This window comes from Neophocaena asiaeorientalis, unplaced genomic scaffold (genome assembly GCF_003031525.2).
Source record: "Neophocaena asiaeorientalis asiaeorientalis breed wild unplaced genomic scaffold, Neophocaena_asiaeorientalis_V1.1 scaffold294, whole genome shotgun sequence".
In the NCBI taxonomy this organism is placed as follows: Eukaryota; Metazoa; Chordata; class Mammalia; order Artiodactyla; family Phocoenidae; genus Neophocaena; species Neophocaena asiaeorientalis.
In genome coordinates, this window is record NW_020173945.1 from 2,409,843 (window position 1) to 2,426,653 (window position 16,811).

Genomic DNA, 16,811 nt, shown 5'->3' on the forward strand with positions numbered 1-16,811 from the left:
GTGAGCGTCAAATTGTGTCAAATACTTTTTCTGCATCAATTGATATGATCATGTGATTTTTTTTCTCCTTTCGTCTGTTAACATAGTTGATTCCATTGTTGATTTTCAAATATTGAACTAGGCTTGCATTCCTGGAATAAACCCCACTTGGTCATGGTTTATAATTCTCTTTATTTTTGCATTCTATTTGAAAATATTTTAAGAATTTTTGTATCTATATTTATGAGGGATATTGGCCTATATTTTTCCTTTTTTTTTTGTACTGCTTTTGTCTGGTTTTCACTTAAGGGTGAAAAGCTTGTTATAAAATGGGTTGGGAAGTGTTTCTTCTATTCTGGAAATGACTGTGTAGAATTGGTGTTAATTTACCTGTGAATATTTGGTAGAATTCTCCAGTGAAACCATCTGGTCCTGGAGATTCTACCTGGGGAATTGTTTTAATTACAATTTAACTTCCTTAATAGATGTAGGGCTAGTCAATTTATCTATTTCATATTAAATGAGTTGTAGTAGTTTGTATTTTTAGGAATAGTGTGTTCATTTCGTGTAAGTTGTCAAATTTTGTGTGTAGTTGTTTGTAGTATCCCTTTATTATTCTTTTGATATCTGCAGTCAGTAGTGATACCTCTTGTTTCATTCCTAATGTTGGTAATATGTGACTTCTTTTTTCCTTTGTCAGTCTTACTAGAGGTTTGTCAATTTTGTTGATAATTTTCAAAGAGGCAGCTCTGTTTCATTGACTTCCCTATTGTTTTTCTGTTTTCAGTTTCACTGATTTCTGCTCTTATCTTTTTCTTCTCACTTTGTGGGTTGTTTTTTTTTTTTTTTTCTTTTGCTCTTCTTTTTCTAGGTTCTGAAGTTCTGAAGGTGGGAGCTTAGATGATGGATTTGAACTTTTTCCTCTTTTTCTAGTGTATGTGTTTAGTGCTATAAATTTCCCTCTCAGGGCTACTTTATTTGTGTCCCAGATTTTTTTTTTTTTTTTTTTTTTTTTTTGGTCGGGACCAGATATTTTTGATATCTTGTATTTTCATTATATGTTTTGAGTTCTCGTTTCTTTTTCGTCCTATGAATTAGAAGTGTGCTGTTTAGTTTCCGTGTGTTTGGAGATTTTCTTATTATTTTTCTGTTATTGATTTCTAGTTTGATTCCATTGTGGTAGGGGAATGCACTCTCTGTGATTTCATTTCTTTTCAATATGTCGAGATTTGTTTAACGGCACAAGATAAGGTCCGTCTTGGAATGCATTCTGTGGGCATTGCAAAGAATATGTATTCTGTTTGTTGGGTGGAGTGTTCTATAAATTTCCATTAGACTCTGTTTGTAGATGGTGTTGAGTTCTTCAGTATCCTTGCTGATGATTTTCTGTCTAGTGTTCTATCAGTTCTTGAGAATGAATGTGGATTTGTCTGTTTTTCCTTTCAGTTCTACTGGGTTTTGCTTCCTATATTTTATAGTTCTGTTGTTTGGTGTATGCACATTTAGGATTAATATGTCTTCGATGGATTGGCTCTTTTATCATATGTAAGTTCTTCCCTGACTTTGATAATTTTCTTGGCTCTGAAATCTACTTTATGTGATACTAGAATAGCCATTCCTGCTTTCTTTTGATTGTTTGCATGATATATTCTTTCCATCCTTTTACTTACAACCTGCTTATATCATTATATATCAAATGAGGTTCCTGCAGACAGCATATAGTTGGGTCATGTTTTAAAATCTACTTTGGTATTCTCTGTCTTTTTTTTTTTTTTTTTTTTTTTTGGTTTTTTTTTTTTTTTTTTGTTTCCGGGGCCCCCCCCCTTTTGGGCAACGCGGGCCTCTCACTGTTGTGGCCTCTCCCGTTGCAGAGCACAGGCTCCGGATGCGCAGGCTCAGCGGCCATGGCTCACGGGCCAAGCCGCTCCGCGGCATGTGGGATCTTCCCGGACCGGGGCACGAACCCGTGTCCCCTGCATCGGCAGGCGGACTCTCAACCACTGCACCACCAGGGAAGCCCTATTCTCTGTCTTTTAATTGATGTGTTTAGACTATTTACATTTAATGTAATTATTGATATATTAGGACTTGTCTACCATTTTTTTGTTATATTTTTAATTTCTTTATTTGCTTTTTCCTGTCATCCTGTAGGTGACTTGACCGTTTTTAGAATTTCATTTGATAGTGTTCTTTGAGTGTATCTCTTTGTGTACTTTTCTAGTGGTTGCTCTGGGTGTTATATTATATATGCATAGTGAATCAGAGTCTACTCATGTCACATTATGAATGAAGTAGAAAAATCTTAATTCCCTTTACATGCCTTTACCCATCCCCTGTCATTTGTAATATTGTCTTAAATATTTCCACTGCATCACTGAGAACCAAGTCAAACAAATGTCATAATTTTTGCTTCAATCAAATAACATAATTTAGAAAGGGAAGAAAAGCCTATTTACATATATACATATATATATATGTAAATTTTTATTGGAGTATAGTTGACTTACAATGTGTTAGGATTTCTGGCTTTTCTTGAAAAGTTGGAAGATCTGGCAGGACAGGGTATGCCTTCCCACCTGGCAATCACTGGCCAGAGCTGAGTCACGTGTGCTGTTTAGTTCATCACAGTCCTATGCCTGCTTCTCTCACTTATGGAACTTGACTGACACTGAAGGCATTTGAGTTTGAGACTCCCGAGGTAGACGATCCTTGGTTATATCACTGAGCACCTGCCACCTCTAGTATTTCTGAAGTACCCAGGAGGTCCATGACATGGAGTGTTTTGTGATTTCATTGATACCCAAATTACCTATATTTTTGGTTACCAAGTTATTTCTTCCTTTCTGATGCTCCAGGTTTTTTTTTTTTTGATCCATTTTCTTTCCATTTAAAGAAGTTCCTTTAGACATTCTCTCAGGGTGAATCTGCTGGTGAGAAATTCTCTTAGTTCTCCTTCATCTGAAAATATCTTGATTTCTTTTTCACAGTTGAAGAATATTTTTGCTGGGTATAGATTCTGGTTGGCAGTTATTTTATTTCAGCACTTGAAAAAGTATTGTGCCCTTTCTTTCTGTCTCAGTTTCTGGTGTGCAACCCACAGTCATTTAAGGTGTTTTTCTCCTATAGGTAAAGGGTCATTTTTTTCTCTGGCTGCTTTCCAGATTTTTTCTTTGTCTTCTGTAGTTAGAAGCTTAGTTATGATATGTCTCAGATCATATGTCTTTGGATTTATCCTGTTGGGTATTCATTTAGCTTCTTGAATCTGCAGGTTTATATCTCCTGTCAAATTTGGGAAGATTTCAACCATTCTTTCTTGAAGTGCTTTTTCAGCCTCATCTTCTTTCTCTTCTCCTTCTGAGATTCTGATGGCATGAATATATGATTTTTTTTAATAGTCCCATAGTTCCTAATTCTCTGTTTAGCTTTTTTTTTTTTTTTCCAATTGATTTTCTCTGTTGTTCAGATTGGGTAATTTCTATTGTTCTATCTTCCAATTCACTGATTCTTTCCTCTGTCTCCTCTATTCTGCTGCTGAGCTCATCCAGCATTTTGCATACTGTACTTTTAAGCTCTAAAATTTCCATTTGGTTCTCCTTTATATCTTCTACTTTTTTGCTGAGGCTTTCTGTTTTTTTCTTTTTTTCATTTGTATCTAGCAGCTTTATAATTACTCATTGAAGCATTTTAATCATGGCTGCCTTAACATGTTTGTCAGGTAATTCTAACATCTCTGACACTTCAGACTTGGCATCTGTTGTCTGTTTTCCTTCAGTCTGAGATCTTCCAGGTTCTTCTATGATGAGTGACTTTCAATAAAACCTAAACATTTTTGTATTATGTTATGAGACTCTGAACTTAATTTAAATCTCTTGTTTTAACTCTGACACTGCTCTGGCAGGGGAATAGTGTGTGTGTGTGTGTGTGTGTGTGTGTGTGTGTGTGTGTGTGTGTGTGTTTGTTGTGCTGTTACTGCCAGGAAGGTAGAAGTCTAGGTTACCCAATCCATTGTGGGAGGGGCTCCTTATATTTCTGGATGGGGGTGGGAGTTCTGGCTCTCCATGTGGTCTCCACTCACACTGAGGTGAAGGTGTCCTTGTTACCACTGGGAACTGGTGAAGTCTTGACTCTCCACTAGGTCGCCTCTGATCCATCCCAGCAGGGAGGGAGGGGTGCCTTGTTATCACTGGTTGGGGGTGGAGTCCAGATAGATTCCCCATGTAGTCTCCACTGACATAGTGGATGGGAAGGCTTCACAACCAATGGGCAGGAATGAAAGTCTTTGTTCCTTATTTGATCTTCTCTGACACCACTCCAGTGAGGGTGTTGGGTTGTCTCCTATGTCTTCATGAGGGAAGAAGTCTAGGCTCCCCATGGAGCCTTTGCTGGTGTGCACTGGAGTGGGGCCACATTTTTTCTGTGGTGTTTGGATGGTGCAGGGTGGTTATTAACTAAAGCCTGTTTTGTCTGATACTGAGTTACACTAGCTATCTTTTGGCTAGTACTTTGATGGTTTATAGTTTACCATCTATAGTTTATAGTTTATTTTCAACATATCTATTTGTTATGTTTAAAGTGTGTTTCTTATGAATAGCATATAGTTGAGTTTTTTTCCAGTCTGGCAATCATTGTCTTTTAAAACAGAACATTTAGTCCACTTACATTTTAGGTAATTATGGATTAAATTAATTGAATTTAATTCTATCAAATTCATATTTGCTTTCTTTTTATTATTTATTTTCTTTTCTTTTTATCCCTATTTTTCCTTTCCTGTATTCTTTTTGATTAATTATTTAAAATTTTCTGCTTATCTTCACTATTACTTTTTTGCTATACATTTTAGTATGATTTAAAAAATTATAAAATACATCATTAATTTATTACAATTTACCTTAAATTAGCTCCTTTTGGCTCCCTGAACAATGCAGCAATCTCACAAGTCTGTTTACTCCTACTCAACTTTTCTGTTGCTGCTGTTATATATTTTCTTTGTATGTATGGTACAGACCCTTATTCTTGCTTTAAAAACCAGAATATTTTAAGAATAGTTAGCTTTTTATACTTGCCCAAATTTTACATTTTGAAGAGCTGATTATTCCTTCTAACACTTTTGTTCTCTCATCTGGGATTCTTTTCCTTCAGCCTGAAGAATATCCTTTTAGTATTTTCATATTATGGGTCTGCTGCTGCTAAGTCAAATTAGATTTTGTTTGTCTCTATTTTATTTTCATTTTTGAAGGATATTTTCACTGGGTATAGAATTCTAGGTTGGCAGTTATTTCTTTCCAGTCTCTAAAGATGCTATTCACACTTCCTTCTGGCTTCCATGGTTTCTGTTGAGAGATTTAGTAGTCTTTCTTATTTTTTGTTATCCTGAAGGAAATGTGCCTTTTAAAAAAATCTAGTAAGAGTTTGCCTTTTATCTTTGACTTTCAGTATTTTGACTGTGATGTGTCTAGATGTGGTTTTCTTTGTAATCATCCTTCTTGGACCTCAGTAAGGTTCTTGAGTTTGTGGATGTGTGTATTTCATCTGATTTGGAAAATTCACAAACATTACTTTTTCATGTATTTCTTCTGTTCCATTCTCCTCTTTTGGGGCAAATTCTAATTACACATATGTTACAACTTTTGACCATGTCTCAAATCTCTCTTCTCTGTTCTGCTTTTTATAGTATTTTTTTTTTCTGTACTTCAGTTTGGATTTCTTATTGACTTGTTTTTGACGTCAACCTGCCTTTTGCGATGTCTATGCTGTTGTTAAACCAGTTAGAAGACTTCTTATTTTTGGATACCATATTTTTCAACTGTAGAATGTTTATTTGTTTCTTTTAAATGTAGATTCTAAATTTCTATTTAAATATGGCATTTTTTTTCATTTATATATGCTAGCACTCAGGAATGCAAAAAATAGAGCCAGTCAAGAATCTTATCCTCAAGGAGCTTCATGGCCACTTCAGGAACTCCTATGTCCTTAAAGTTTTTGTGATTAGAACAAGAGAGGAGCTCGAGAGAGAGAGATGGCCTCTGAGAGTCAGGACCTCACTCAGTGATGTCATAATGGGGGTGACAGCAAATCCAGGGTTGATTCACAGTCCTGCATATCTGCAAACTTGTTTTTGAAAGTACAGACTCTTTGTCTGTCTTGTTATCTTCTGTACCTCAAATGCCTTGAACTGTACCTGGCATACAGTGCCCAATAAATAATATTAAATGAAACAATCAGTAAAGATGATATGTCCCCCAAGATCTGATTTTGGATCTCTAGGTCACAACAGAAGGTGGAACAGACTGCAATGTAAGTAGATTAAATTATAATGTGAAATATAATTGCCAAGGGAAACAGACTCTGTAACCTTCCTTCTTGTAAGAAAATGAACATGAAACTATAATAACTCATCAGAAGGTTGCTTGTTGAGTATGAAATAAGCAAAGGAGGTGGCTGGATGCTCTGAATTGCTACCTATGCCATAATGTGACATCTTGAGGCACTTATTTAGCCTATAGGGGTCAATCTGCATAGGACCTAGATTTGATTAATTAATTCATTCAATATTATGTGCTGAGGACTTGCTACATGCCAGAAAAGGTTACAAAGGTGAGCAGAAAAGACAGTCACATAGTCGCTGGACTCATGGCCCTTCAGTAGTAGATCTGGGAAGGCAGAAACAAACAAAATGATCTCACCAGTAAATGTAACATTAAAACTGTGATAAAGCACCAGGAAGACATGGGACTCAGCGTCAAGTGTATGTGTAGCAACCAGACTTACTTTGGAGGGCCCAAAAGGCTTTCCTGAGGAAGAAGGGCTTAGACTGAGACCCCAAGGATGAGTAGGGGTTAACTACACTCGGGACTGAGGGTGTGGGGGTAAAGACAGTTCTTGAGAGGGAACAGCATGTGCAAAGGCCCTGTGGTGGGAGGGAGCACAGGGTGTTTGAGGCACAAAGAGGAAGATCAGCGTGCTGGAGTGCAGCCAGGGAGGAGAGGTGGGTGATGAGCCTGAAGAAGAGGACACTGGCAAGGTTGGTCATGGCCTTGTAAGCCTGTCGTCTTTATCCTCGGGGGAACCGGGGTGTCATTGAAGGGTTTCAGCATGGAGTGCTAAGGTCATATTTGTATTTCGAAAGGAGCACTCAGGCTGCTGTATAATCTCTGATCAAGTCACTGTTTCTGGATAATGCTGAAATAATACTGTCAAGTTCTATCCCTCTGAGTCCTCTTTCTCTTTTTCTATGTTCAAGGTGGCCCATTCCCCTTCTGCTAATGGTCTTCTTAAGGAGGGGATTTAGTATAGCTAATTAAGTTTCAGCTTATGAAATTAAATCGTAATTATGTCTCCCAAGGTCATTTGGATTGGAATTTTGAGAACTGAAAACTCTACAGTTACACAATTACCATCAATCTATTGGGGTACCCTGAGCGCATCTATTGTGTGTTCAACCAGTTTAATTCCAAGAGAGAAATTCATAGCAATTTCTCACCCTGTGACACATCATGAGTTAGGACATGGTGAGGGCAGACACCAGGCTGTGAGGAGTGAGAGGGTGCCCTTGGGCCAGACTGATGATCAGGTGCTGGGTAAGAGGACTATTCTCAGCTGGAGGAGTGCAGTCACCTCCTGGCTTCATTTTCCATTTTGTTTGGCTTGATTTCCATGTTCAGTCATGAAAGTATCACTTTCTGAAGACGTGAAATTCATTAATAGGGCCAATGGGTGGCATATTTATTTCCTATTGATGAGGGAATAGCCTATACAGCCCTCAGTGGGCTACAGAGATGGAGCCTCAGTAGAGGCCCATGAAGGACATTCAGAGTCAGAGTTAAACTATAAACTGTAAAGTCAACACAAAAAGCATTAGGAGAGAGCCACTGTAAAGACACCATACAGCCCCTGGGCTGTCAAAACTAGTCACTAATGTAGCTGGGAGTGTGGTAAACTCTGAGGGAGTGTGTGAGTCCCAGGAAGAGTTGATGGACCATGGAAACCTGAGAAAGCCTTCAAAGGGCAAAGGCTGCCCACAATCCTGCCAGCTCCTCTGCCTGGAGTATCCTGGCCCCAGAGGTAGGGCTGGCTCTGGATCAAAGTGGACCATGTTCACAACACTTCTGATGCCAGATGTGCGCCAAGCAGTTTTCTGCAACACCAGCTGGGGGGTCCTGCAATCTAACTCAATTCTGACACTGTCTACCTGGAGATAGAGTCGGATCCCACACGTTAAGGGTGATGTCCCACCAAACTGCTCCCCAGCCCAATTCAGATGCCAATTGCCAAGTCCAGGTTGTCACCTATGTTTCTGACCAACCGGCTATAAACCCCTCCTCAGGTATGATTAATTTGTGAGAGTGGCTCACAGAACTCAGGGAAACACTTACTTCCATCCACCAGTTCATTAAAGGATATGATACAGGATACAGAACAGCCAGATGAAGAGGTATGTAGGGCAAGGTCTGGGAGGGTCCTGAGTGCAGGAGCTCCTGCCCCTGTGACATTGGGGTGTGTTACCCTCCCAGGATGTGGATGTGTTAACCCACGTGGAAACTCTCCAAATCCCATTATTATTGGGGTTTCACGGAAGCTTCCTCATGTGGGCTTGATCAATTATTAACTCCATTTCCATCTCCTGTCCCCTCTTTAGAGAATGGGGGTGGGTGGAGCTGAGAATTCCAGGCTTCTAATCATGGCTTGGTCTTCCCTGTAACCAGCCCCCACCTGGGAACCATCTAGGAACCCACCCAGCATTGCCTCTTTGTAACAAAAGACGCTTCCAGTGTGCTTATCACTTAGGAATTTTTTTTTTTTTGGAGTATAATTGCTTTACAATGGTGTGTTAGTTTCTGCTTTATAACAAAGTGAATCAGTTATACATATAAATATGTTCCCATATCTCTTCCCTCTGTGTCTCCCACCCTCCCACCCTCCCTATCCCACCCCTCTAGGTGGTCACAAACCACTAGCTGATCTCCCTGTGCTATGCGGCTGCTTCCCACTAGCTATCTATTTTACGTTTGGTAGTGTATATATGTCCATGCCTCTCTCTCGCTTTGTCACAGCTTACCCTTCCCCCTCCCCATATCCTCAAGTCCATTCTCTAGAAGGTGTGTGTCTTTATTCCTGTCTTATCCCTAGAAAAGGAAACCATAAACAAGACCAAGAGACAACCCTCAGAATGGGAGAAAGTATTTGCAAATGAAGCAACTGACAGAGGATTAATCTCCAAAATTTACAAGCAGCTCATGCAGCTCAATAACAAAAACACAAACAACCCAATGCAAATATGGGCAGAAGACCTAAATAGACATTTCTCCAAAGAAGATATTCAGATTGCCAACAAACACATGAAAGAATGCTCAACATCATTAATCATTAGAGAAATGCAAATCAAAACTACAATGAGATATCATCTCACACCAGTCAGAATGGCCATTATCAAAAAATCTAGAAACAATAAATGCTGGAGAGGGTGTGGAGAAAAGGGAACACTTTTGCACTGCTGGTGGGAATGTGAATTGGTACAGCCACTGTGGAGAACGGTAGGGAGGTTCCTTAAAAAACTACAAACAGAACTACCATATGACCCAGCAATCCCACTACTGGGCATATACCCTGAGAAAACCATAATTCAAAAAGAATCATGTACCAAAATGTTCACTGCAGCTCTATTTCCAATAGCCAGGAGATGGAAACAACCTAAGTATCCATCATCAGATGAATGGATAAAGAAGATGTGGCACATATATACAATGGAATATTACTCAGTCACTTAGGAATTTACAAGGGTTCCAGGAGCTCCCTGCCAACAAGCAGGGGCAGACACCAATATGTATGTTTTCTCTTATCTCTCAGGACCCTAGTATGTGAACATGGAATATTGGAATCCAACTGGCTACTCTAAACCACTATGAGACGGATGGGTGGCAACTGAAAATTCAATTCATCGGATTCCCCGACTCACAAAGAACCTGCTCATTGCCACTGGCTTCCCCTACAGATCTTCTACAGGGAGAGACGGGTGGGCATTTGAGACACATGCCCCAGCTCCTCCGATAGGTCTCCCACTTGTGGGGCTTGGGTACCACGGATCTGCAGTGATGGGGGACTGGGGAAGTTACTCCCAGACTGTTGGATTTATCTCATTTATGAGCCCACAGCCCTGAGGGCTACCTGGTGGACCGACGTAAATTCACCAAAGGTAGGCACGTTTCCCGGAGAATCAGCCTGGGACAGCCGGGGTCCGCAGGCAGCACGCATGGATGGGCCACCGCCCGCGGGGGCCGGGCTCCTGGTCGTGGTTGGGATCTGCCCTCTGCTTCCCGTGCATAAGGACCACTCACCTCTTTACTTCCTTTCTTCTTTCCTGTTTTGCCTGATAATTCCCTCTCTCTGTTCACAGCTAGTTTTAAGTTTTTTAGTTCCTGTCTCATCAGCTCGTCAACCTAGGTGAATACAAAAGGTTTAGGTGACTTCGCATGACTTGTGTTTTCTTTGTGAAGTTAAAAATAGCTTAAATTCTGGGTAGGTTATTAACAGGAAATTGTAACAAAGCACTGCAGCGAATGACTTGCTGGGACTACAGCATAAAAGCAGTCTTACCTGCAGCCTGATCTCCGACTCCAATTCTTTCCGTTTGTCCTCTTTGATCAGTTCGGGATCATAGCCCTGGGGGACATTCCACGATTCATCTTTATTCTTCCACAGGTCTGTACTCCAGAAGGATAAAGAAAAAGAAAATGAAATTTTTTCAGCGTGAAGACTAATGTCGACTTAAAAAAAATGTACAACGTGAGAGTTGCGAGTCAGGTTTTATTTGGGGCAAAATGAGGATTATAGCCCGGGAGACAGCGTCTCAGAGAGCTCTGAGAAACTGCTCTAAAGAGGCAGGGGGGAAGGTTAGCATATATGTGATTTTGGTGAAGGGGGAGTACATGCAACCGAGCATATTTTTTTGCAGAAGGTTCCTGCTAGTCTCGAGGAGCAGTCGTCACCATGAAGGATTTTAGTGCTTTTCTAGATAGAAGGAGATACAAGAATTGGGCTCATAAAATCTTCTCCTGAAAATATCTAACTATTCTGAAGACCTGCTCTGCCAGTTTTTCCCAGAGCACAGAGGGCCTCATGTATGCTCTCCACCTTGAGCTCCTTTCAGGGGGTGTTGGAAGTCAGCAGCCGCAGTGGCTCATGATTTAATCCTTGTAGAGGTAGATGGCAAGTGCCCGTTCCTTTGTGGTTGACACTGAGGAATGCAGTTTTGCGATATATAACACAAACTCAGTTTTCTGCTCTACATCCTTCTCCACTTCCCAAACAGAAGGATTGTGCCTGTATAATGTCTAAAAAATAAAGAAGGAAACTGCTAACGTGTAAAGATCCAATAAAAAAGTATGAAACAAACAGTATTCTTCCATACGATTAAAAACATGTAAAAAATAACATGTTAATTGTGGGATTATACAGTTATAGGTGACTGTTTCTGAAATATGTTTTACATTATTTTTATTCTTCAAATGATGCGCTAAAATAGGAGAGATTTTGTTGCTAGTTCAACCCACCAGTAATTTACCCTGGCTCCTAGTAAAAGCCAACACTGAATACACAAGTACCCACTACTCGCCCCTAATTCAACGGCTCTAGTTTTGTACCACTTTTTGGATGTTTTTGAAATCATACACATTTTACATTTCCCTTTTGCCTGGCAGTTAGGAGGATGGTTAGAGAAATGTGACCCTAGAGGAAATAAGGGTAATTTTGTGTCACTGGAATAAATGGAAATAAACCTGTTTTCTCAGAAGGGGAATTCCAAATTGTACAGAGGTGCAGATCACTGGATCCTGGCTGCGGGATCGGGGGATCTCCCAGCGGAAAAAGACTTGCCAGTTTGGGAAATGAGATCTCTTCCCCGAATTTGTGTTCAGAATGTGATGGAAAATTTCTGGAACCAAACCTGCAACCACCACTCCGCTGGGCCACTTTGCCGGGAGCGCATCCCTGGAGCACGGATGCCGTGCAACTCGGGAAGGCAACCGGGGGCCACGGGGCCCCAGGCAGGGGCTTCCCCACCTCTGTCTGACAACGGCTACGGCTTGGGAAGAAAGGGGGTCGTGCGGGGCCTGGATGGCAGGCGGTGAACGATGGGATGGAAGTTTCTCAAGCACAGCTTCTCCTACGAGCACCGCACGGGATCCTGAGACTAGCCAGGACTGTGTCCCCCGACACAGCTCATCAAGAAGGGTGGCATTAGGGACAAGCCATAGAGGACAGTCACGGTCACAGGCAGAAACATACGTCTGGGCGCACAGAGCAGGAGGTGTCAACTGTGAAGGTGGACAGCAGAGAAGATTCTCGGAGAGTCAAGTGGGCAAACAGATGAGAGAGGAGGGTGGAATCTCCACGTAAATCATGGAGGCCGGGGATGAGCAGAAGCTGCGAGAAAGGAAAGGAGAAGGGACGGCACGTGGTGTGAGCCAGGAATGGCTGCAGATCCTGGGGAGATGGAGCAAAAGGGCGACGAGATGCAGATGCCCAAGAACGGGCGACTGGGCGAGGGCATCGCCTGGAGGGCTCCAGCCAGGCGGCAGCTCCGGCAGGTGGGTCCCCCATGCTACCGCTTTCCAGCTGCTGGTCTTACAGTCTTCCCTTTCCTTGTCAACAGTCTCCACCTCTCGAGGAGCGAGGAACCAGGCAGGACAGCGGCTACTCTAAAAACACTTGTGCCCAGAGAGCAGGTGGAAGTGAGGAGGCGGAGGACCACTGGGCGTGTCCTCCTAGCGGCGTCCGAGTCAGGGCCACACAGGATGCAAGGGAAGCAAGACGGGATGCGGCTGTGCAGCTCCAGTTTTCCCAAAGTGTGGGTCGGCTCCACAAGCCACAGGCTGGAGACCCTGACGCTGCTCCCAGAGGCTGGCATGGAGATCTCTGGAAGCGAGAGGGGGCATCACAAGGTGATGGCCACACACAGGTCAGGCCTGGCTCACTTCCTGGACAGTTAGCTGGGCAGAGGGGTCGGCCTGTCTGGATTTCAGGCCCGGTGAGGGCTCTTAGGCTCACCGGCCTCCCACCAGCCAACCAAGGGCAGTGCGGCCTGGACGGGGCCAGTCCTTGGCTGGTCACAGTCTGTGCCAGGAAGACAGCAAGGAGAAACCGACGGGTGATGCAAAGTTTCAGGGGCAGAGTTTTGATGACGATGATGGAAGTACCCAAACCTTTTTCTAGGGTGGCTAGTGTGGATTTATAAGAAATCGACAAGAAACACATCACAGGGGGGTAAAATTTTCATAGAATTGATTCACCCACATGTCCTTCCCAAGCAGGGTGGCCACGTGAGAGGTGGCCCAGCCGCTAGGGCTCAGACGATGGGACGGGATGATACGGCAGGAGAGGTTTGGGGGTGTGCCTCCTGTATGCCTGTCTGAGGGTGACCTCAGTTTCTGCTCTGGCCTGAGTGCCTGTCCGCCCTCCCCCCACAGAAGGGGGATTTTGCAGTGAGCTTGGAAGGTGTGAGTACACAAAGGGGAGGCTGGCTCACGGGCTTGAAGGCAACCGCCCCTTCTCTGTACGTTTTCTGAAATTTACATAAGCTTAGACTGTGGAAAACTTTGAAATGCAGGAATAACATAATGCTTCTTTTTTGTGGGTTTCAAATTGTAAGCGCTCCCCCTTGAAAATACTATAACTGTGTTAAAACGTGCTATTCACTAATAACAACTCTTTCCTAGCAGATTTCCCCCTTGTATGATGACTAAATCTCCTCCCACAGCAAAAGCCACCTGTTTCATTAAGATCTTTTAGAGCAAAACTGCTCTGTTATTTAAAGGAAGCTACACTGCTTTTTCAGGGGATAGATTTACTAAGACTGGGAAGCAATGCGTTTCAAAATGAAAGGAACACAGAACATTCAACAGAAAGGAAAGCAAGATGTGATTGTTTATGTAAAAGCAGTGACATTCCCATTTCTGGAGCTGTAACTATATTTTACAGATAAAGCAGTTCGTAGCAGCCTTTCCCGGTTTCACCTCTAGTTCATGTAAATGGACCTAGTTTTCCACTGCGACTTTGTTTTTCTCATGACACTTTTTCACAGGGCTCTTCTCAATCCCTTCAAGAATTTCATGGACATTTCTAAATGCAGGAAGCTGTTCATGGCTCTCAAAGGAAAACAACGGCCCGCTCTTTCCTACAGCAGAGAATGAGCTTTTATCCCAGAATTGGGAAAGCGGGAGCTGCGGCAGCTTTTGCACGATGAGGGGTGACCGAGGAGGGCGCTTAATCTCAGTGATTAAAATGCTAATGTTTCATCTGAGAAGGAAAACCTTTGATTTTTATGAAAAGAATTCTCAGGTGAAAACATTTAATTTCTGTAAGTTACCGAAGACCTGACAGATAGCTCATCAAACGCCCCAACAGCCAACTAGGAAAATCACGCTTCATGTTTCCTGCTCCCCAGTGGCTTGTGTTTTCTTAGTCTTGATGGAAACAGATATTACACACCAGGTGTGGGTCGTTTCAAGAGCTTCGCTGGGTGGGTCTGCAGGCTTCCCATGGGAACATTAGATGTCCCCCAAATTAATTACTGTTTTTATCAAAATAATGCATGCACCTTATTTTAAAGTCAGAGTATTAAAAAGATTATAATAAAAAAAACTCTGCCTTCCAGTTACACTGTCCAGTGGCATTTATTCCCACATTCATTCATTCAAAAATGCATTGACTAGATTCAGATTTATTCATAAATCTGATCTATTTGTAAATTATGAAATTCATGCCCTGCCCTCATGGACCTAGCGCCCCCCTCCCACCCCCTGCGGGGAGACAGCAAACACACACACGGAAGTCAGAGGGAGGTGAGTAAAGTGGAGTCAGGGGCGGGCACAGGTGAGGCGGGAGAAGGCCTGAAGGGAAAAGCATTCCAGGCAAGGGGAACAGAAAGCACGACAGCCCTGAGGTGGGGGGGCGGGGCCCAGGGGAGGGGGGCGTGAAGTGATCTCGCTTCACGGGGGCTCTTTTGGTTGTTTGTCTGTTTCTCTCCCAATGTCTAGATAATAGGCATATACTGCTGCTTCTTGATGCATCAATTTTAGACACGGGCTCCTGACTCCTTGTTAAGGTAGGTGAGAATTTTGCTCTTCCCCACTTTTCTTTCTTTCTCCATATGCAGTTACATGAGAGGCCAAGGGAGCCAGGCCTTCCAAATCCCGAGTGCGAGTGCATTGAGATGTACCTGGCACCTAAGACTCCCCACCGGCAGCCCCTCTCAGGACACCCAGTAGGACAGGCTCCACCAAAATGAGGGAGTAACAGGAAAATGAAGGGGTGACAGTCAGAGAAGGCAAAGGAAGCCCCAAGGAGGACAGCTGGCAGGGCTCCAGAAGGGAGGTGTTCAGAAGAAGAGTAGCTGGTCAATTACCTAACGCGTTCGAAGGCCTGGAAAATTATCTCGAAGGTTGGTGACAGATATGCAGAATAGGAAACAAAAGCCAGTGTGTACAGACCAATACATGACGTCATGGGAAGTGGTGTCTTCACAAACGGCAGCTATTGTCTGGGACCCAGCCCTGAGTTCCGGGGGCACCACAGCCAGGCCTGTGACTTACTGCGATTCCTAGCTGGGTGCCTCGGAGGCGGCTGAGGCCAGCCTAACAAGCCATCCAACTTGTGCCACTGTCCCCACCCATCTACCGCCACCGCACCTGGTGTGCTGTGAGCCTGCTGATGGCACGTGCCAGCTTTGTAGCTCCAGGCTAGCATTGCACCTGCACACTGGAGTCAATCAATGTTTGTTGAGTGAATATGTAAGTGAATGGATGCTTTGATAGTGATTGCTTGGCACCATTGTTTGTTAAAGAGTTGGTATTATCTTGGTGGGAATGTAAGTTGGTGCAGCCACTATGGAGAACGGCATGGAGGTTCCTCAAAACTAAAAACAGAGTTGCCATATGATCCTGCAATCCTACTCCTGGGCGTATATCTGGACAAAACTGTAATTTGAAAAGATACTTGCACCCCAGTGTTCATTGCAGCACTATTCACAATAGCCAAGACATGGAAACAAATTAAATATCCATCGACAGAGCAACGGATAAAGAAGATGCGGTACATGTATACAGTGGAATACTACTCAGCCATAAAAAAGGATGCGGTGATGCCATGTGCAGCTACATGGATGGACCCAGGGATTAGCATACTGAGTGAAGTAAGTCAGAAAGAGAAGGACAAATACCATATGATATCACTTACGTGTGGAATCTAAAATATGACACCAATGAACTAATCTTCGAAAGGGAAACAGACTCACAGACATAGAGAACAGACTTGTGGCTGCCAAGGGGGTGGCGGGGATGGGGGAGGGTTGGAGTGGGAGTTTGGGGTCAGCAGATGCAAACTATATAGAATGGATACACAGTAAGGTCCTACTGTATATAGCACAGGGAACTATATTCAATATCCTGTAATAAACCATAATGGAAAAGAAAAAGAGTTGATGTTCTTAAACGTGAATGATGGCAGGTCTTCTATCAGTAGACATGATAGAAGATCAGAACTGCTGATGGTGGGTAAGTGATGTTTACCGCTCCTGGTTGTTATAAAGGTAAGTAAGATGGGAACGAAAACACAAAGCCTTCAGCGTCTCGGGCACCTAATCAGTGTTAATTTACCCTTTGACCTCCTTCCCCCCCAATTAAAGCAGTCGCTAAATTCTGCTGGGGTCATCCTATCCCTGTGCTTCTGCCTTCGTTCAGCATCTCAGGTAGAGTGGGACCTTTGCCACTTGTGGTAAGTGAAAGAATTTCAGGAGGTACACGGACATTCTTTTTTTTTTTTTTTTTTTTTTTTTTCCACCT

At 42.8% G+C, this 16,811-nt stretch overlaps 1 protein-coding gene across 1 annotated transcript in view; it reads right to left on the reverse strand.

Annotated features, from left to right (window-relative positions):
- DRC11 (dynein regulatory complex subunit 11) overlaps positions 1-16,811 on the reverse strand; it is a 165,834-nt gene that overhangs the window by 63,578 nt on the left and 85,445 nt on the right. The window contains exons 10-11 of the mRNA XM_024752809.1: positions 10,570-10,676; positions 10,311-10,412 (exon numbers count right to left, since the gene is read on the reverse strand). Coding sequence (XP_024608577.1) covers positions 10,311-10,412; positions 10,570-10,676 — 209 coding nt within the window. The remainder of the gene's footprint in view (positions 1-10,310; positions 10,413-10,569; positions 10,677-16,811) is intronic.